General features: G+C 35.4%; 1 protein-coding gene across 3 annotated transcripts in view; it reads right to left on the reverse strand.

Annotated features, from left to right (window-relative positions):
- The window catches only part of SRBD1 (S1 RNA binding domain 1), a 197,884-nt gene that overhangs the window by 141,991 nt on the left and 34,328 nt on the right, over window positions 1–21,565 (reverse strand). For all 3 annotated transcript variants that reach the window (XM_081833502.1, XM_081833501.1, XM_081833503.1), the window contains exons 9-12: window positions 19,303–19,438; window positions 12,530–12,633; window positions 7,280–7,387; window positions 2,946–3,103 (exon numbers count right to left, since the gene is read on the reverse strand). In XM_081833502.1, the coding sequence (XP_081689628.1) occupies window positions 2,946–3,103; window positions 7,280–7,387; window positions 12,530–12,633; window positions 19,303–19,438 (506 nt within the window). The remainder of the gene's footprint in view (window positions 1–2,945; window positions 3,104–7,279; window positions 7,388–12,529; window positions 12,634–19,302; window positions 19,439–21,565) is intronic.

Here is a 21,565-nt window from a genome sequence, read left to right on the forward strand (position 1 = left end):
AGCCTGGTGATGGGTATTAAAGAGGGCACGTATTGAATGGAGCACTGGGTATTATATGCAAACAATGAATCATGGAACACTACATCAAAAACTAATGATGTAATGTATGGTGATTAACACAACATAATAAAATAAAATTTAAAAAAAAATCACTTAAGAAAAACACATACTTTTAGCAATACCAATCAAGAAAAAGAAAGAAGACACAGATAAATAAAAAAAAGAAGATACAAATAAATCATATTAGAAATGGAAAGAGGATATTACTAGAGCTTCAGCACAGATTAAAAAGATATAAAGACTATTATAAACAACTTCATGTTAATTTAAATGTTGAAATGGATAAATTCTTGGAAATGTCTTACCAAAACAGAATGAAGATACAGACATATATATGTGGGAGTGCATACAGTATTTTTAAGAAGTCATCCTGCAAGCAATACAAATAATATATCCAAATACAAATACATATGGTATCTCAACAGATGCAGGAAAAAACATTGGCAAAGTAGTCTTCCCACTTACTGTAAAAATATATAGTATAATAAAAAGACAGAGCAACTAGGACAGCAAAACCAAAAATCCATGGCTATCTGTAACAAACTATTCACAAAACTCAAAAGATGATCAAGTGGGAATAATGCAACTATCAAGACCTACATGCATTGGCATTTCTGTGGGAGCAAGAAGAGACAAGCAATGAAGTATCTCATGGACCAAAAAATATCAAAAGGTACTTCCCTGTAGTGTGGGAAAGACCTCTGCATACCACAATTTATAGGTCAGTAGAAAGACTGCCCACTGAGTTCAGGAAGGATTGGACAATTCTAATCTCTATGAACTCTTGAAACTAACAGGCAGAATATCCTTTTCAAGACAAAAACCCCAACTGAGGAGAAATTGTTGGGAATCATATCCCCACTGAACAAGATAAGGATAACATGGGCAAAGGAAAAAGAAGTCCAGGTAAAAGAGAGAAAGCATCAGGAAAACAGATTCCAGAAAGTAGAAGACTATCTCTTTATTCATATAGATACTACAGTGCTTTCCCCCCGACACCAATAATTTGGGGGAAAAAGAAGGGATAGTTCTAGAAATATAACGCTAGAAAACCTTTCCTGACCTAGTCTTCTATCCTAAAAGTTGGGGAAAATGAATTTTATGTAAACCTAAGCAACAGAAAAGGATCACAGTCAAATTCCATATAGAATGAGTATTTTTTAAAACAGTAAATTAAAAAAAAGACTAGTATGTCCTTACAGAAAGATGTGTCCACAAAACACAGAGAAAAATTGTAACCTAAAGAATGAGCTATTAAAAAAAATCATAGAAAATGAGAATAACATAAATCAGAATTAAAAAACCCCAGAAATAACATGAGAGAACTCAAAACTGAAGTAGACATGAAAAAGTTATTCCAGGAGTACCTGGGTGGCTCAGTCAGTTAAGTGTCTGCCTTCAGTCCAGGTCATGATCCCAGAGTCCTTGGATTGAGTCCCCTATTGGGCTCTCTGCTCTGCGGGGAGCCTGCTTCTCCCTCTCTCTCTGCCTCTCTCCCCTGCTTGTGCTCTCTCTCTTTCTCATGTTCTCTCTCTCTCTCTCTCAAATAAATAAATAAAATCATTTAGGAAAAAAGTTATTTCAGAAAGAAAAATCTAAACCAAAAGAAACACAAGAACAATAAATATAATAGTATATAATATATGTAATATATATGTAATACATAATAATATATAGTAATAGTGCATAATATAATAATATAAATATAATAAGAGAACTATAAGGTAAAAATAAGAAAAATATAAAAACTCAAAAAAATTTAAAGTGAAGAAGTTCATTATAGGACTGAAATCTATTTTTTATAAGTACCAAATGGAAATTCGAAAACTTGAAAACATAATAATTTAAATAAAGAACTCAATGGGCAGCTTTAACTGCAGATCAGACACAGCAGAATAGAGGCTTAATTAACATAAAGACACAGTATAAAATAAAACAATGAAAAACAGAAGAAAGAGGAAGTTGAAAGGTCTAATATACATGTAATTGGATTTCCAGAAAGAAATGCAAGAAGCTCTAAAAACCCCAAGGAGAATTCATGCTAAAAAACCCAAAAAAAAAAACAAACGCACAACACACACACATACACACACATATACAGAGCTAAGCACATCATAAGAAAACCTCTGAAAACCAAGAGAGAAAATCTTAGCAGCCCGAGGAAAAAGACATCAAAAGAGCTCTTCAAAAGAGCAATAATAAGATTTTTGGTTGAGTTCTCATTCTCAACAAAAAGTGTAGTAGTCAGAGGGGGATAAAAACAGAAACAAAAAATGAAATGACACCTTTAAAGTACTGGAAATAACTGCCAATCATGAATTCCATGCCCAACAAAAATATCCTTCAGAAAGGAGGGCAAATCAGAAACATTTTAGACAAAAACTAACACAATTTGTCACCAGCTGACCCCATATTAAATGTAACAGGTTAGAGGGTCAGGCAGAGAGAAAATGATCTCAAATGTAAACACAGAAATGTAGGAAGAAATGAAAAGCAATAGAAAGGGTAGATAGTAAATAAGGGGGAAAAATGGGCAAAACAATAAAAATGGTACTTACAATACACAGAGTTAAAATGCATCATTTATAATACACTACAATAAACAGAAGTTAATGGGGGAATAGTAAAACTTGAGCCTGGTTAATCTTCAACATCTCCACAGTGACATAGGGAAGGGCATAAATGACAGTAATATGTTGAGATTTTTGATCAACAAATAAGACAAATATGAAGTTTGGTTTTCTGGCTTCCACATTGCTGTATGTGAGAAAACCATTTTCTAAGCCTTGAAAATTAACATTATTTCAAATCCTCACAATATGTATGATGTGAAACTTATGACCAACCAAACAACTTTTAATTGAAGAACTGAAAGATGTACTTACTGGTAGGAGAAATTATAGCCAATTTGCAACCATGTTTGTAACCAGGATCCACTCCCATCATGGTGCGCCCTGGAACAGGGCTTGTTAAAAGGAGCTGACGAAGGTTCCGTCCAAACATCATTACTGATTCCTTCTCTGCATCTGATGTTAGTTTGGCTCTTTAGAAACCAAAAAATAAAAGGAAAAAGAGAAAGAATTTAGTTTTTTATTCACCTAAAGTTTCTTCCTGAAAAAGAACAGAATTCATTCTATACACCTATTCCTCACAGGAATAATTATTATTAACAAAATAAAGGAGAAAACACCATATATAAAATTATACTGAGCCTATTTTTGCTAATTGCAGTAATATATGAAACCATAAACAATTCTGAAGCAAATCTGAGGAGTTTGTCATACCTACATTCTTTCTCTATCAACTCTTTATATACAAAATCTATATGTATAAATATCTGTGTATGTGAAAGAAACAGAGTATATAAAGACCTAGACATCATATAGGAAGTCAAGTTAAAGTTTATCAGCTGATTAAAAATACAAACACAAAATTAGTGATAAACTATCCAATCCTAAGTAGTCTCTTCCATCAGTACTTAGTTTTTACACTTTTACCTATACAAATCTCAATGTCATCTTCTCACTCTGTTCAGTTCCCCACATTTAGCCCCCACCTTGTCATTCTCACAGAGATGTGACATGACCAAGGATATTAGTAATCAGTCCAGAACCATGCTTCATGCACATAATTTCCCAGGTTTTCTCCAGAGAAGTTATTAAAAGTCTAATTTTAAAACTTTTTCTAGGATAAAAATATATGCCTAGAATGAACTTAAAGGCATTCAGAAACTAAGTTTTAACACCATTCATTTTCTTTCTTTTTTTTTTTAATATTTATTTATTTAAGTAATCACTACACACAATGTGGGGCTCGAAAACACGACCCAGAGATCAAGAGTCACACACTTTTCTGACTGAGCCAGTCAGGTGCCCCTTAACACCATTCATCTTCTTAACAAAAGCTCTTAACATATTATCTCCTGAAATTCTTATGAAATTTATAAGAAGACATAAAAAGTATGTCTTCTCCATTAGAACAGGTAAAGACATTCATGCCATGGCCACAAGAAAACTGCCAGTACAGGGCGCCTGGGTGGCTCAGTTGGTTAGGCGACTGCCTTCGGCTCAGGTCATGATCCTGTAGTCCCTGGATCGAGTCCCACATCGGGCTCCCTGCTCGGCAGGGAGCCTGATTCTGCCTCTGACCCTCCCCCCTCTCATGTGCTCTCCCTCTCTCATTCTCTCTGTCTCAAATAAATAAATAAATAAATCTTTAAAAAAAAAAAAAGAAAAGAAAACTGCCAGTACAAAAACCATTCAAAGTACATTTCTTATCAGTGCTGAGGTAGAATTATCTACATATCTGAAGCTAACTAGTGTCTGCTTTTCTGTCGAGTCAATTTCTGAAGGCTTTCTCTCATCTTCTTTTCACTGTCATTCTCCCGCCTTCAGCCAAGCAACATGAAAAGTATCACGATAGGTATTTCTTTTTTTTTTTTTAAAGATTTTATTTATTTATTTGAGAGAGAGAATGAGAGAGAGTGAGAGAGCACATGAGAGGGGGGAGGGCCAGAGGGAGAAGCAGACTCCTGCTGAGCAGGGAGCCCGATGCAGGACTCGATCCCTGGACTCCAGGATCGTGACCTGAGCCGAAGGCAGTCGCTCAACCAACTGAGCCACCTAGGCGCCCCCGATAGGTATTTTTAAATCTTCACTTTTAACTTTATTTATAAAGCGAATGTTTCTCGTCAGTCTTATATAAAGTACCATGATCGGTGTAAGATACAAAGCTGAAAAAAACAAGATCCCTGCTCTGAATACGACTGTACAGTGCAAAAAACAGAAAATAATCAGATAAGTATAAACAATGATAAGTGCTATGCTAATGAGAACATATGGGACGGACACCTAAACTGCAAAACTTTCTAAAACAGATGCCTTCTTAGGTGAATCAAGAAGAATAAGTATTACAGTTAAGCAAACAAAGGCAGGGAGAATAGAATGAAGGCATAGAGAAAATGTTGCAGGCAATGCCATACGTAGACTCATGACTCATTATAGAAAAAGCAAGTAATTTCATATGCTAAAGTAAAAAGAAATACCAAAACACAAGGCTGTAGAGCCAAGATGAAATCAGACCACAAAAGGCTATGCATGATCTTCTAAAGAGCTTGGATTTAATCCTAGAGACAAAGAAGAGCCACTGGAGAATTTTAAGTAGAAGAGCATGATATACCCAGATGGGAGTGTGAGGATGGCAATATGAAATGTGTAGTATGGCAAAACAAAGACAGGGATCATCTATGACCCTAGAACAGTAATCCAGACAAGAAATTATCATATTCTTAACTAAAACAGTAACCACAGAGATCAAGAAGCGGCAAAATTCAAGGTATAATAAAGGAAGGGAAAACGGGCAGCACTTGGTAACTGACAATGTAGAATTGATGAGAGGTAGGTGTGAAAAACAACACAGGGATGAATCATCTTGATAGTTATAGAAATAAGAAATCCAAAGTAGACTGCATAGTATATAGTCAACTGAATCAAATGTCTGCAAAATAATATAGTCCGTATGATTGTTTTAAATACTCACACATGAATGGAGAAAAATCTGGTTAACAGTGATTATCTCTAGGAAGTAAAATTTTGTGGGTTTTTTTCCTTAGTGTTTTACTGATTCTTTCCATTTTTCTACATTAGGACAAATTTCTTTTTAATTAGAGAATTGAAGTAATTTTCTTTAAAGAAAATTCAATTGGGAGTTTTCTCCCTCAATTGCTGTTCGGGTAATTACAACTATTTCTATCAAGAGACACATCTGCAGACAATGTCTGCAAACCAACTTACAGACTAAAATAAGATATATTTTTTTAACCACAGGCATTTTAGAAAAAGAAAAGTGCTCTTGTTTGCCCACTGCTAAAAGAAGTCAGAGAAGGATTATACATTAAACAATCCCACACCAAATCGCTTACAGTAAATCTCAATGAAATCACCCCATAGGCAGTGAAGCTACTCAATTCAAATGTATGCAAAAATGTCAAAAGCACTACTGGACATTATATGCAACATGAAAAACCAAGATAAAGAAAAACAAGAGGAAATGAAATTTTGAATAAGGTAACTTTCTCTTTTTCCTTATGAACAAAACCCCTTATTTTTAAATTTTATGCCCCAGCACTCAAAAGCAAGAGATGTAACCTCGCACAGACTTGAAATAGGATTCGAAAAGAAACAATATTGTTAAGGGACAACTGAGCTATGAAGGATGAATCAAGAGAATGAATGACTTTGATACAAAGAAGCTGGTCAAAAAAGCTATGTGTCTTTTTTAGTAGTACCCCCTCAGTCCCTGTTGTCAACACCTCCAAAGTCAATGGCCAAGTCCAGTAAAAGAAAAACAGGCAAACATTATAAAGGCTGCTATCAACTATAGTGAGCTTGAAGAGATGGCTAGAAATCTACAGTTTTCAAGCAACGCTTGCTGAAATCCATAAATAAGAGAGAATGAAGAAAGTCTAGAACACGTAGGAAGGAATATATGAGGGAATGGCTGATTTGAAGATTGACTACAAAGACAAAGGCTAGAGATAAGCAGGAAAGAGGGTTTTTGCCTCCTCAAACGTCTTTCCATCTCTTCCCCTACAAAAACCCACAATCTGCACCTCAGCTCTTGTGCAGTTCCTCTTTGTAACTCTTAGTCCTTCCACGAGTCCATTTAGATGGTCACTTTAATCATCTCCTCTAATATGTGCTCATCACTGCTGATAATTATTCACTTAAATAACTCCCATTTAGAATTAAAAAGATGTATTAGCTTTCTCTCTTCGTAGTAATAAATTCATCATGTGCCCCACTGAGCACATGATGAATTTCTTATGCTGTTTTTGGTTCTCTTCCCTCCAAAAACTGTTTCCAACTAAATTCTCCATTAACTTCTTAGTTTATTATCCCAAGCTAAATCTCTCATCAATAAAACCATTTGTTTGTCTTGGCTGTCAAACTGCAAAACTGGTTTTGTAGGACTGGAAGGGGTACACATTAACTGGTCAAGATTTGAAAAGTACATTATAATTAAGACCTCTGTTTTGTGGTCTACGCATATGAATGCCTCTACAGATTGAAACCTACGCTTAACTATAATTGCTTTGTGATCCTGACTCAGTCTCCGGATGGGTTAGTAGATCAACAAATACTTACTTCATGCTTTAATAGGTCTATTAGCATAAATAATAATAAACAGTACATAAAATTAAATAAGACAAGATACATACCTGAACTCTCTACAGAGGAGAGGATAAATAAGGCGTTTAAAAGAATCATCAAGTGAATTGTGTAAGATCTTCATTAACTCTGGCCTTGCAAAGCCACGTGGTCTCCACCTGCAAAAAAGAAAAGCCTACACTAAAACCGATGTAGCAATAACAAGAGCATAAAAGGGTTCCTGGAAGAGGGGAGAGGAAGTGGAACAGAAAAGGGGGAAAAACTTTACTGAAGCCAAAGTAACATAATCTGTGAGGAAAGACTGTGATGTCTGGAAATTATTACTATGACATCTGGAGTTCTTATTTTTAAAAATCTGGTAACCACGGTCACATATAAAACTTGAGGAAAAACCTTTCTTATTCTGGGAAGAGTCTCCAGAGCATTATTAATAATGGTGAAAATCTTAAGATATAAGAAAGTCACCAGAAAATGACTAATACACTTCTGTGAACTAAATTATATTCCCTAAAATTAATATGTTGAAGCCCTAACCCCCCATGAGATTATACTTAGAGATGGGGCCTTTGGAAGATAATTAGGATTAGATGTATCATGAGGGTAGGGCATCATGATGGGATTAATGCCCTTAGAAGAAAAGATTATCAGAGAGCCTGCCCTCTCTCTATCCCTCTCTCTCCCAGCCAGGTGAGGGCATAGAGAGAAGGCAGCAGTCTACAAGCCAAGAAGAGGGTTCTCACCAGGAACCAAATCAGCCTGTACCTTGATCTTGGACTTTACATCCTCCAGAACTAGGAGAAAATAAATTTCTGTTGTTTAAGCCACTCAGTCTATGGTATTTTGTTATGGCAGCAAAGCTAAGACAAACATGTATCCTTCTTTGTCCATTCCTTTATCTCTTTCTGAGAGTTAAAGCAAACTGAGCAAAGGAGAAACTCTGTTTTAACCCTTGCCTCTTGCCATTCCTTAGTAGAACTCACTCTACTCCTCAGGCTGCAGTGCTCTACCACACAGTGCATCTGCATACATGCTGATGGATATAAATGTCAGAGAACTAAATGGTAGTGGGCACTGGATAAAAAACAGTAAGAGAAAAATACAAGCTAAAAAGGATAAATTCAGCCCAACCCCTTCCATGTTTCCATCCATCTATAGCATCTCTGCCTTTGCCCTTCAATGACTCTTGAGTAGAAACCATTAATAAAATATCTATTTTATAAATCATAATAAAATAAACTATTAATATAGCCCAGGGACACTGTCATCTCTCTTACATCTCTCGGGTAGGAAATAAACTAAATTTCAGTGGACAAATCTTTAAGCATCTATAATGTGATACACCAACGGTTTCATAATAACAACTAATTGAATCCTTTCAATAGAATGTTATCATCTGAGTAGAATACAGTTTTGTTTTTTAATTTGAATGAAAGTGCTTTCAGGACATATATCCTTCCACTCAAATCCCTGTTACTCCCTATTGTCACCTTTACCTGAGGGCATGAGGGCTAGGGAGGAGTCGGAGATGAATTAGACACACATTATTAATATTACAATTAATACTATGTTGTTACTGTTATTGCTGTTATTATTATTAATTTGGAGAGCCCAATGTCATGAAAGATGTCCCAGAAGAAACATCTGAGATGGGTTTTAAAAAAGGAATTGTGCTTTACCAAACAAGACCCAGAAAAAAAAGAAACCACAGCACATGTAAAAGCATAGAGGCGTGAAAGAACATGATGAGTCCTTTCAAGTAGATTAGTACTGCTAGAGTATAACTGTCAGGATCAGGTGGGCGGTAGATGGGGCTAGAAAATATGGCAGTGGCCAGATCATTAAAGGTCTTATACAGCATGCTATGGAGCTTGGCAAGTTAGGAGAGAACACAGTCCTGGGTCATGGGACAACATACTAGGAAGATAATCCTTAGAGGCAGGAAGGCCCCAATGGAGTGATTTTTTAAATATATGTATTGGATATCTGCTGGGGGTCATTCCCTTTAAGACCAAACTTAGGGGGCGCCTGGGTGGCTCAGTCGTTAAGTGTCTGCCTTCGGCTCAGGTCATGATCTCAAGGTCCTGGGATCAAGCCCCGCATCGGGCTCCCGCTCAGCGGGGATCCTGCTTCTCCCTCCTCCCCCTGCTTATGTTCCCTCTCTCGCTGTGTCTCTCTGTCAAATAAAATCTTAAAAAAAAAAAAAAAAAAGACCAAACTTAGGTTTCCCCATTGCTAGTAGGAAAAACACAGAAATCCTTAACATTGCTTACCCAATCCCTCTGTAAGCCTCAATAGTTTTCCACAAACCTTATCTCTTGCCCCGACATCTACTCTGGGTTTCTTCTAAATAATTCCCTATATTGAAGCCAGAGTGATCTTAAAATGCAAACCGATCATGAGAATCATCTGTTTAAACTCTTTATTGGCTTTTCATTATCCTTAAGAATAAAATCCTTACCCTGTCTAGAAAATTAGGTATGATGTGGCCCATGCCTACAAATCAATCCTCATTTCTTGTTGCTTCCTGTTCCTCTCCTTTTGTCTCTGACCTACATATACACACAACCCAGACTACATTAGGGTTCCCTGTTACAAGCTCATGAAACACTGCACTTCTCCTTTATAACCTCAGCATACTCGTAACCATTTGCTCAGGGTCTTCTCCATTAAACTACATTGTCACCAAGGACAAAGAGCATATTTGTCTGGTTTATAGGTGAATCCCCAGCATCTAGCATATAACCTGAATAGATGAATACACGAGAGAGGTGGAAGGTGGAAGAAGTAGGGACAAAGAGAGTAAAACAAAAAAAGAGGAAGAAGAAAAGATTTGAGTATCTCTAGTCATTCACATGTGTTTAAAAAATGAAAACAATTCCTTGAGAATGGTTCTTTGGTTTCCAGAGAAGTATTTTAGCTGGCTCTTGTTTCAGTTCTTTAGTTCCCATAGAAGAGTTTCTTCAATTATCTATATGAAGAGAAACTTCTAGAAAGCAACTGAAACTTATATCTCTATACCATCTATACTATCTCTGTAAGGAAATCATTCCTTAACATTTAGTTAGTATGAAGATACAGTTTAAAATGTAACTAATACTTGTTAGCTATTGAGGACAGACTCTGATACTGAGCATAATGAACATTCACAGGAAAATAAGATAGAAGTTGTTTCCAGTTTACTGTGATCTATTTACAAAAGCCATTTCTAAAAAAGAGTTTTGTGGGGCGCCTGGGTGGCTCAGTTGGTTAAGCAGTTGCCTTCGGCTCAGGTCATGATCCCAGGGTCCTGGGATCGAGCCCCGCATCGGGCTCCCTGCTCGGCAGGGAGCCTGCTTCTCCCTCTGCCTGCTTCTCTGCCTACTTGTTCTCTCTATCTCTCTGTCAAATAAATAAATAAAATCTTTAAAAAAATAAATAAAAAAATAAAAAAGAGCTTTGCACAACAATCCCACTACTTTGTAATAATAGATACCACTGAAGGCTACACAATTACATGGAATATAATTTAATTCTCTTAAATCTGTGAAAAAGGTATTACTCATCATTTTGACAATAATGAAACTAAAAGAAATTAAGTAATGTGCTCATAGTCACAAGGGTAAGAAGTAATATAACTGGAATTCAAACTCAGATATATGTTTCTAGGATTTTGTTCTTTTTATGAAACTCTTAGAATTTCATCATATTTTAAATTAAAATTATCTAATTTCTTACCACAATTGTTTAAATCTATAATTTCTTTTAGGTATTTATTTCCTTTTTATTTTTAATGAAATGTATTTGTTTACAAAAGAAATAAGCATCATTTTAAAAAAAACTCTACAGGACAGTATACAACAGAAAATTAAAATCTCGGGCGCCTGGGTGGCTCAGTTGGTTAAGTGACTGCCTTCGGCTCAGGTCATGATCCTGGAGTCCCGGGATCGAGTCCCACATCGGGCTCCCTGCTCAGCAGGGGGTCTGCTTCTCCCTCTGACCCTCCTCCCTCTCATGTTCTCTGTCTCTCATTCCCTCTCTCGCAAATAAATAAAATCTTAAAAAAAAAAAAAAATTAAAATCTCACACTAGAGCTATGGAATAGATCATCTGTGTTTTTTCAAAAATTTTCTTACACATACAAAGACCTATTTTTTGACACTAACGAGACCATACTATAAATACTAATTGTAAGCTGTCTTTTTAACCTAATAAGACATGTTTATATCTCAATTTTAGCTCTATCTCACCTTTTTTAAAGATGGCTGCACAGAATTCCACTGAATGGATATAACATAATTGGCTTACACAATTTACCTACTGATTAACATTGAGATAGTTGTTTCACTTGATGGGTCCTTGGTTAGCATTATTTGGTCATTAAGCAAGCTGATCCTTCATGGAATTGGGTTTTGGCAAACCAGTTTCCAATCAATTGATCAAAGAACGATATTGGATGAGAGAGTTAACTTTCAAAGTATATAGCACTTGTTCCTCTCAAAGAAAAATTCATCCAACTCTTCAAATAGCTTTCCCAGCAATCTCCCAAACTTAAGGTTACACAGAAGTAGCTTGTGAGGAGCATGACCCAAATCTACATGTCGTAACTGCTAGGCAAGCTTTTTTACCTTTGCATCAGTTTTCTCATTGGTCAAATGGCAGCTACAAATCTGCTCTACCAATCGAACAGACTGTTGTAAGGATCAAATACACTCTGAAAAGCTAAAACTAAAAGTTAGAAGTTCTATACAAATATGTGGTGCTATTTTAAAAGGTTCCCTTAACAAATGAAAAAGGGTAATGAAAAGTTACATAAGTTTAGACAATTCTCTGAAATATCCAATAAACTTAATGTTTGTTTCAATCATCCTTAGTGTGCAAAACATTTTAAGTAAATTGCATATACTATGTTTAGAGACTTATATTGTAATATCCGATAAATTATATTCTTGTTTCAATTATCCTTAATGATCTGTATCCTTAGTGATACAGATATGCCACATACACTATGTTTTTGTTAATTTAGCTTCTCATAAGAGAAAACACTGTATAAGATTCGAATGGTACAAAAAAGTATTAAAGTAAAAGTCTTTCTCCCCAGAGGTAATCACTATCAATAATTTATTTTAATATTTAATATATCCTGTTTCCTATGTAAATATACACAACATTTCTACTTCTTTTTGACATAAAAAGGACACATATCCATTGTCAATGTTTGTTTGTTTAATAGAATGGACATTTTCCCATATCAGTAAGTATAGGTCTCAGTATGGTATTTTAGAAATGGAAGACAGAAAATTCTGTAAAATCTATAAACAGACCTGTTTTGGATGCACCACCTGCAGAATTCATTCTTTACTCCATCAGAAATGTTGACTTTGACAGTCAATATCTTCAAATTTTCTCCACGGTTAATTGCCAGAATCTGAATGCAAACATATATAGCAAAGACTGATGATACACTAAATAGGTAAATGGTTAATTTAACCAGTCAACACTGGTGAAATAAATAGAGCGGTTATCCAGCCAAGAGCTAGATCAATTTTTTATTAACTTATTTACCAAAAATGTATTTAAAAATAATCATTTCTTTATACTTCTTTCAAAAAAGTTTTTTTTAAATAAAATATAGGTACAAAGCCTATGACATTCACAGGAAGAGATTTTGGCGAGATTATTTCAGATTTGACTAACTGAAATTTTTGATCATCTGGAGTTAGGAAATTTTCTCTTTATATTTGTGAAAACATATTGCTAAGATAAAGATGCATGCAAATTCCCAAGTGGAATAATACTATACTAACTGTTATCATTTATTGGGCATTTACTAATTGTCAGGTCTATCTCAGCCCTTTAAATACTTATTTAATTTTCCAAGCTAACAGGGGGATATGTATTATCTTCACTTTATATAATAATTTTTTAAGATTAATTTATCCCAAATAACAAAGATAACAAGTGAAGGAAAAATTTAAACTCAGATCAAGCTATCTCTTAAGCAAATGTCTTAAAATACATTAAAAACACTCCTTTAGGGGCGCCTGGGTGGCTCAGTCGTTAAGCGTCTGCCTTCGGCTCAGGTCATGATCCCAGGGTCCTGGGATCGAGTCCCCGCATCGGGCTCCCTGCTCAGCGGGAAGCCTGCTTCTCCCTCTCCCACTCCCCCTGCTTGTGTTCCCTCTCTCGCTATGTCTCTCTGTCAAATAAATAAAAAATCTTTAAAAAAAAAAACACAAAAACTCTCCTTTAAAAAAAAGCAAACAAACCCAAGCAAGTAGAATAAAGGAAATAATAAAGAACAGAGGAAAAATTGAGAATAGAAAAACAACAGAAAATAGTGTTAACAAAACCAAAAATCTTCTTTGAAAATATCACAAAATTGAAACGCCTTTCACTAAACCAAGAAAAAAGGAGGAAGCATTCCAATTACCAAAATCAAAAATAAGAGGGGCCATTACTATGGAAGTTATAGAAATAAAAGGGATCATAAGAATACTATGAACAACATACGTCAAATTATACCACTTAAATAAAATGGAAAAATTCTTAAAAAGACAGACTGCCAAAGCAGAAAATAGAAACAGAAAATCTGAAAAGATCTACAATAAGTAAAGAAGACTAAATTAGTAATTTAAAATTTTCCCACAAGAAAATGTCCAGGCCCAGATGGCTTCACCACAGAATTCTTCCAACCATTTAAAGAATTAACACCAATTCTTCACAAACTCTTCCAAAATATACAAAAGAAGAAAAAACTTCCCAACTCTATTTACCCTGATACCCAAACCAGACAAGAACATTGCAAAAAATAAAAATAAAATAAAGACCATTCTCTCTTATGAGTACAGATATAAAAATCCTCAATAGAAAAAGTAAACCAAATCCATAAATATATAAAAAGGATTACACACTAGGATCAAGAGGGATTTATCCCAGGAATGCAAGGTTGGTTTAACACCCAAAAATCAATTAACATGATACATCATACCAATAAAATAAAAAACAAAAATTACACAATCTTCTTCTTACACAATAGATGCAGAAAGAATATTTGACAAAATTCCAGGTTTGTTCACAACAAAAACACTCAACAAACTAGGAACAGAAACCAACTTCTTTAATGTGATAAAGATCACATACAAAAACCCCACAGATAGTATCATATTTAATGGTCAAAGACTGGATACTTTCCCTCTAAAATTACAAGGGTCTCCTCTTGCCACTTCTATTCAACATCGTACTGGAGGTTCTAGCCAGGGCAATTAGACAAGAAAAAGAAATAGAAGACATCTAGATTGAAAAGAAAGAAAACTATCTCTATTTGCATATAACATGACCTTATATATGGAGAACCCTAAGGAATTCACTATAAAACTATTAGAACTAATAAAGAGTTCGGCAGGATTGCAGGATAATCAATTTTTACACATTAGCAATAAGCATTCTGAAAATAAATTAAAAAAAAAAAAACTCATTTACCATAGCACCAAAAGGAATAAAATACTCAGGAATAAATGTAACAAAGGAAGTGCAAAATGCATACTCTGAAAACTACAAAACATTGCTAAAAGAAATTGAAAAAATGGAAAAATATCTCATGTTCCAGAAAATTTAATGTTGCTAAAATGGCAATACTAACCCCAATTGATTTACAGATTCAATGCACTCCTATCAAATCCCAGCTAGTTTCTTTGCAGAAATTGACAAATTCTAAGAGTCATACAGAAATTCAAGGGACCCAGAGTCAATCTTGAAAAAGAAGAAAAAAGTTGAAGGAGTCCTACCTTCTGATTTCAAAACTTATTACAAAGCTACAGTAATCACAACTGTGTGTTCAGAAATAAGTCCATACACCTACAATCAACTGATTTTCAACAAGGATGCCAAGACAATTCATTGGGAAAAATAGTCTTTTCAACAAGCAATGCTGGGATGACTGGATAGCTATGTTCAAATGAATGAAGCTGGACTCCTTTACATTTTCATACACAAAAATGATTCAAAATTGGTCAAAGACCTTAACATAAGAAGTAAAGCTATAAAACTCTTAGAAGAAAATATAAGAGAAAATCTTCATGACCATGAGTTAGGTAAGACCTTACACATAACACTACATGCACAATCAACAAAAGAAAAAATAAATAGATTAGACTTCAATAAAATTATACATCAAAGGATACCATTAAGAAAGTAAAAAGAAAACATATAGCATGGGAGAAAAGTTTTGCAAATCATTTGTCACATAAAAGAATTAGATCTAGAACAGATAAATGACTCTTATAACTAACAAGAGCAAAGGCCATGTCACCTTCACACCCCAAGTAGGAACCAATATGTAATAAGTGTCCAAGAAAAATTTGTGGAGTAATTGATGACTCTCCATGTTACCTTAAAGCAAACAAACACCTTTGCATGCCTGTATATCACCATAAGTTAAAAAATTAAGAGTTGTAATGGTGGAAAATATCACATGAAAGGTAATGCACTCTAATTCTTTTTATTATCTTTTATTTTAACAGTAAAATGCAGATGGAAGGAAAAATTAATTTTAAAAATGTTATACTGAGGACTTCCAAGCTTGGAGAACACTGGCAATCTCTTGATTCCAAATCTCCCCCTCATCTTCCTATAAAACCTTAATAAAAGAGACAAAAACAATACGGACCCACATCTTTGGCATTTCTAGGGAACAGAACTAAATTGCCATCTGATTTCTCTGAAGCAACATACAAAGCAAGGCAACAACAGAGCAACATATTTAAGAAAGTTAAGGAAAGAAAGTAAAAACAAAAAATAATATACTGATCTAAGCTGTCCATGTATCAAGCCCATTGGAAACAACTGTGAATGTATTAGAACTCAGAGAATACTGTACACATACACCCTCCTTAAGAAATATAGAAGAGCAGGGGTCAGTAAACTATGGTCCATGGGACAAATCCAGTCAAACATCTGTTTGCATAAATAGGATTTTATTAAAACACAACCATGCTCCCTTGTTTCTATATTATCTGTGACTACTATCAGCTGCAATGGCAGTTGTGTAACTGCAGCAAAAGCTACCTGGCTCAGAAAATCAAGACATTTATTCTCTGGTCCTCTACAGCAAAGCCTGGCCAACTCCCTACTGGACTAGACAATAAGCTTCATTACAACAAAAGATTGGAAAGTTCTGGCAAAACGACTAAGGGCAAGCATTTCATATAACTGTAGGGCTAAGATTAAAACAAGGGAGAAATCAATTTCCATTAAGAAAATACAGGTACAATCCTGACACCAAAGTAGACTTTAAGCTAAAAACCATTAAACAAGATAAAGAAGGACAGTTTATAATGTTAAAGCCACATTCTGGTTTTGGAATAGAGCAAGGACTATTAGCACACTTTAAAGTTGCTGTTAGGTGTGACATCACCAACACAATAGAGAAGGGAACTCCAAAAGTCCATCCCTCTACAACAGTAATAAACTGGCCGAAGCTGTCAGAATCAACTTTTTTAGAACTCTGGACCCTAATAAAAAGCTTACAACAACCAGAGGAACATTTAAAGAAAAAAGGAGACACAGAGTTTTGGTAAAAGAGCACTTTTAACTTACTCATTTGCCATCCTCTGCTCTTCAGATGAGCAGTGGCCATGAAGATAACAGCCTACATTCCTAGCACAGGTTGCTAGTGCCAGAGGGAGCAACATGGACCTTATTCTCAAAAATTTGTAATTGTGTGTTTTGATCTGTCTGATGGCTCTGTGAAGGACGGACTCAAGGGCTTGCCTTTGTTTTGCCTGTCTCAGAGTTTCCCCAGGACAGAAGCCATTCTCTGGGTGGCATTTGTCAAAAGTATTTAAAGGCAAATAAATTAGTCGCAGTGTTGAGGGGTAAGGGATAAAAGTAGGTGATGAGGGATTACAGTCAGGGTAACCGACAAACAGACCACAAAAACCTGGATGAAAAAGACGCTTGAATACTAGATACTTGAGGAGAAAGGGGTTTTTTAAAGTTCCTGCATAGATTAGAGAATCTTGGAGTCTGTATGCATGCTTGGGACTAGACACATGCTCTGAAAAGACCTTAAGCTTTCACCTTTGACTAACCTTTGGGCTCCATGCAAACAGGAAGTGAAGGCTAAGGACAGAACTGTAAATAGCCTTGCTATGCTAATGTTGAAGGAGTACCCCTAACAGTCAATCTGTAAGAACTAGGAGAATATGCTTTTTGTTTTGGCTATCTAGGCATTAAGAAAACCTGTCAAATAACTAGCGGTCCACTAAGCTAATGGAAGAGATTTCAGTGGTCACACATGACAAAGAATACAGACATTTAAAAAATAGTTTAGAAGGCACTAAACAAACAATAAAATCCCCAACAGCAGCAACAACAAATACTGAGGAGGAGGATCTGATTTTCAGTGTTGCCAATTTATAATATTCAAAATGTCAAGTTTTTAAGATAAAATTACAAGGCATGCAAAGAAATAAGAAAGTATCACCCATTTACAGGAAAAAAGAAACCAACAGAAACTATCTCTGAAGAAACTCAGACATTGGTCTTACCAGACCACTTTAAATCAACTGTCTTAAATATGCTCAGAGTTAAAGGAAATCATGGACAGAGACCTAAAAAAAATCAGGAGAACGTGGTCTCAACAAAAACAGAATATCAATAAAGAGTTGAAAATTACAAAAAGAAACCAAATGGAAATTCTGAGCTGAGAACTACAATGACTGAAATGAAAAATGTACTGAAAGGGTTCAAGAGTTAATTTGAGCAAGCAGAAGAAAGAATCAGCAAACTTGAAGACTGGTCAATTGAGATTATACAGACTGAGAAGAAAAAGGGAAAAAAAAAAAAAGAAATAAACAGAGCCTAAGAAACCTGTGAGACATTATCAAGTATACCAACATACATGTAACAGGAGACCCAGGAGAGGAGAAAGAGGCAGAAAGAATATTTGAAGAAATAATGACCCAAATTTCTCAGTTTTGATGAAAAATAATCAACACATCCAAGAATCAGAATGAACCCCAAGAAAGATAAACTCAAGGAGATCCACAGTGAGACACATTATAATCAAACTGTTAAAACCTAAAGCCAGAGAATCCTGGAAGAAGAGAAGTAATTCATCATGTGTTAAGGACTCGGTAAGACTAACAGCTGATTCTTCATCAAAACCATGGAGGCCAGAAGACAGTGGGATGATAAATTCAGAGCTGAAAGAAAAAACTGTCAGCGTAGAATTCTATACCCAGAAAAAGTTCTGGAGATTGGTTGCACAATTTAAATATACTTAACATTACTGAACTGTGCACTTAAAAATGGTTAGGATGGTAAAATTATAAGTTAAATACATATGTTACATATATTTTACCGCAATTAAAAATAAATTTAAAAAAACAAATTAAGACCTTACAAATAAACAAAAACTGAGGGAGTTTCTCTCTAGTAGACCAGCCCTACGTGAAATGTTACAGGAAGTCCTTCATGCAGAAATGAAAGGACACTAGACAGTAACTCAAAAGCATACAAAGAAATAAAGAACACTGGTAAAAGTAGCTACATAGGTAAATGTAAAGCCAGTATTATTTTATTTTCAGTTTGTGAATCATCTTTTTTTCCCCCATATGACATAAAAGCCACTTTCCACATTGTAGATATAACAATTAGGAAAAAAATTAGTAAACTGAAAAATGATATTAAAAGACAGAAATATAAGAACTATAATTTACACAACTAAGTGAGATCTCACACTTTAAATCAGATTATCTCTAATTTGTATGTCACACGGACAAGTATTGAGCTCTAAACCAAGCACAGTGAAAAGCAAAATCTAATATGAAAGATCACCAGCCAAAACCTCAAGATATCTGAAGTGGTATACTGTCAGTTCTGCTAATAAATCTCAGTTTTACTAACTTTTCTGGGTCTTGAGTTCCACATTTGTGAAATGCGAAAGATATGACAATATTATAAGAATTTATATGGAAAAAAGAAAATGGTTGCCTTAAAATTCTTTAATTCCTTAATAAGTAAAGTTGTAGGCAAATCCAAAGTATCATCATTATTATTACTATCAGCATGGATAAGCAGTTTCTTTATTTACCTGATGATGTTGGATGTTTCTTATGTTGCATGAAAAATTCTGGTAGAGCAGAAACTTATCAACATCTTTCTCATTTACTTTTTTTGAGGACACCTTTGCTAGAGATGACTGGATACAAATATACCTATTTTGGCACCTGTTCAGTAAAGAAACACATTATATGGAAACAACGTTAGCAAAAAACTTAAGCTATTACCAAATGAGATTCTTTTTTTAAGTGATGCCCAAGTATAAAAAGGTACTGACCCATCAAAAGAGGACTCTGCTAGTGTAAGTCCTCCAAATCTATGTATATGTCAACCCAATCCTCCTATAAAATGCCTAAATCAGTTCATCTGCAGTTATGTAAGAGACCAAAACTACAGATACCAGATCAATAATTCTGGTCTAGATATCATCCTTTTCTAACCACTGAGTCAGGCAGTCAAGAGCCAAGTAAAAGCTAAAAAGAAGGGAAATGAGAGGATATGGCAGGACAGCTTTCCAGTGACAGTTTATAAAACTGAAACAAATTTCGGTAGTATGATACTTATAAAAACACATTTAAACCTGGTCGATTCTCCTCCTTTGACTCATTCCTACTAGGAATTTTTACTATTACTGAGGAAATAGGAAACTTCTCTCCCTGTATTAACAAAAACCCTGACAAGCCACTGCAGTCAACTGGTTCATCTCCACCTTTCCTCTCCTCTGCACACCTCATACAGAGATGTGGAGAAAGAGTAAGAGCAGACAGTCTTCTCTGCTGATACACAGCTGAAAAATATATTAAAATAGGGTTTTAGGATAGTATCTTTTTTTAATGAGGCATAAAATCCAAAAGCCCAAGTAGGGCCTACTAGGTCATGAGGTTTTAATCTCTTATAAATGGACCATGATACCATGGATAAGCAGCTCTCTCCATCAGCTGAAATTCATTTTGAGGTCAGCACTTTTATCTATACCTGATATTAAACATTCTCAAGTTAACTCAATCACTTATAAATACCAGAAATGAGATATTATAATACATGTATAGTACATACGTCTAAAAAGCATGCCACCCAGTCTAAATGAATATCTCTCTCTAGCATACATTGTATAATGCAATGGGGTTTTTTTGTTTTTTTTTTTTAGTTTTTGATGTAGTGTTCCATGATTCATTGTTTGTGTATAACACCCAGTGCTCATTCAATACATGCCCTCTTTAATACCCATCACCAGGCTAACCCATCCCCCAACTTCCCTCCTCTCTAGAAGCCTCAGTTTGTTTCTCAGAGTCCATAGTCTCTCATGGTTCGTCTCCACCTTCGATCTCCCCCCCTTCATTTTTCCCTTCCTTCTATCTTCTTCTTCTTCTTTTTTAACATATAATGTATTATTTGTTTCAGAGGTACAGGTCTGTGATTCAACAGTCTTACACAATTCACAGCACTCACCATGGCAAATACCCTCCCCAATGTCTATCACCCAGCCACCCCGTCCCTCCCACCCCCCACCACTCCAGCAACCCTCAGTTTGTTTCCTGAGATTAAGAATTCCTCATATCAGTGAGATCATGATACATGTCTTTCTCTGATTGACTTTATTTTGCTTAACATAATACCCTCTAGTTCCATCCACATCGTTGCAAATGGCAAGATTTCATTTTTTCTGATGGCTGCATAATAGTCCATTGTATCTATATACCACATCTACTTTATCCATTCATCTGTTGATGGACATCTTTGCTCTTTCCATAGTTTGGCTATTGTGGACACTGCTGCTATACACATCGGGGTGCACGTACCCCTTCGGATCACTACATTTGTATCTTTGGGGTAAATACTCAGTAGTGCAATTGCTGGGTTGTATGGTAGCTCTATTTTCAACTTCTTGAGGAACTTCCATGCTGTTTTCCAGAGTGGCTGCACCTGCTTGCATTCCCACCAACAGTGTGGGAGGGTCCCCCTTTCTCCACATCCTCGCCAACATCTGTCGTTTCCTGACTTGTTAATTTTAGCCATTCTGACTGGTGTGAGGTGGTATCTCATTGAGGTTTTGATTTGGATTTCCCTGATGCCAAGCAATGTGGAGCACTTTGTCATGTGTCTGTTGGCCATTTGGATGTCTTCTTTGGAAAAATGTCTGTTCACGTCTTCTGCCCATTTCTTGATTGGATTATTTGTTCTTTGGGTGTTGAGCTTGATAAGTTCTTTATAGATTTTGGATACTAGCCCTTTATCTGTTATGTCATTTGCAAATATCTTCTCCCATTCTGTCGGTTGTCTTCTGGTTTTGTTGA

This window comes from Leptonychotes weddellii, chromosome 10, assembly GCF_054177405.1.
Source record: "Leptonychotes weddellii isolate Sample4059 chromosome 10, ASM5417740v2, whole genome shotgun sequence".
In the NCBI taxonomy this organism is placed as follows: domain Eukaryota; kingdom Metazoa; phylum Chordata; class Mammalia; order Carnivora; family Phocidae; genus Leptonychotes; species Leptonychotes weddellii.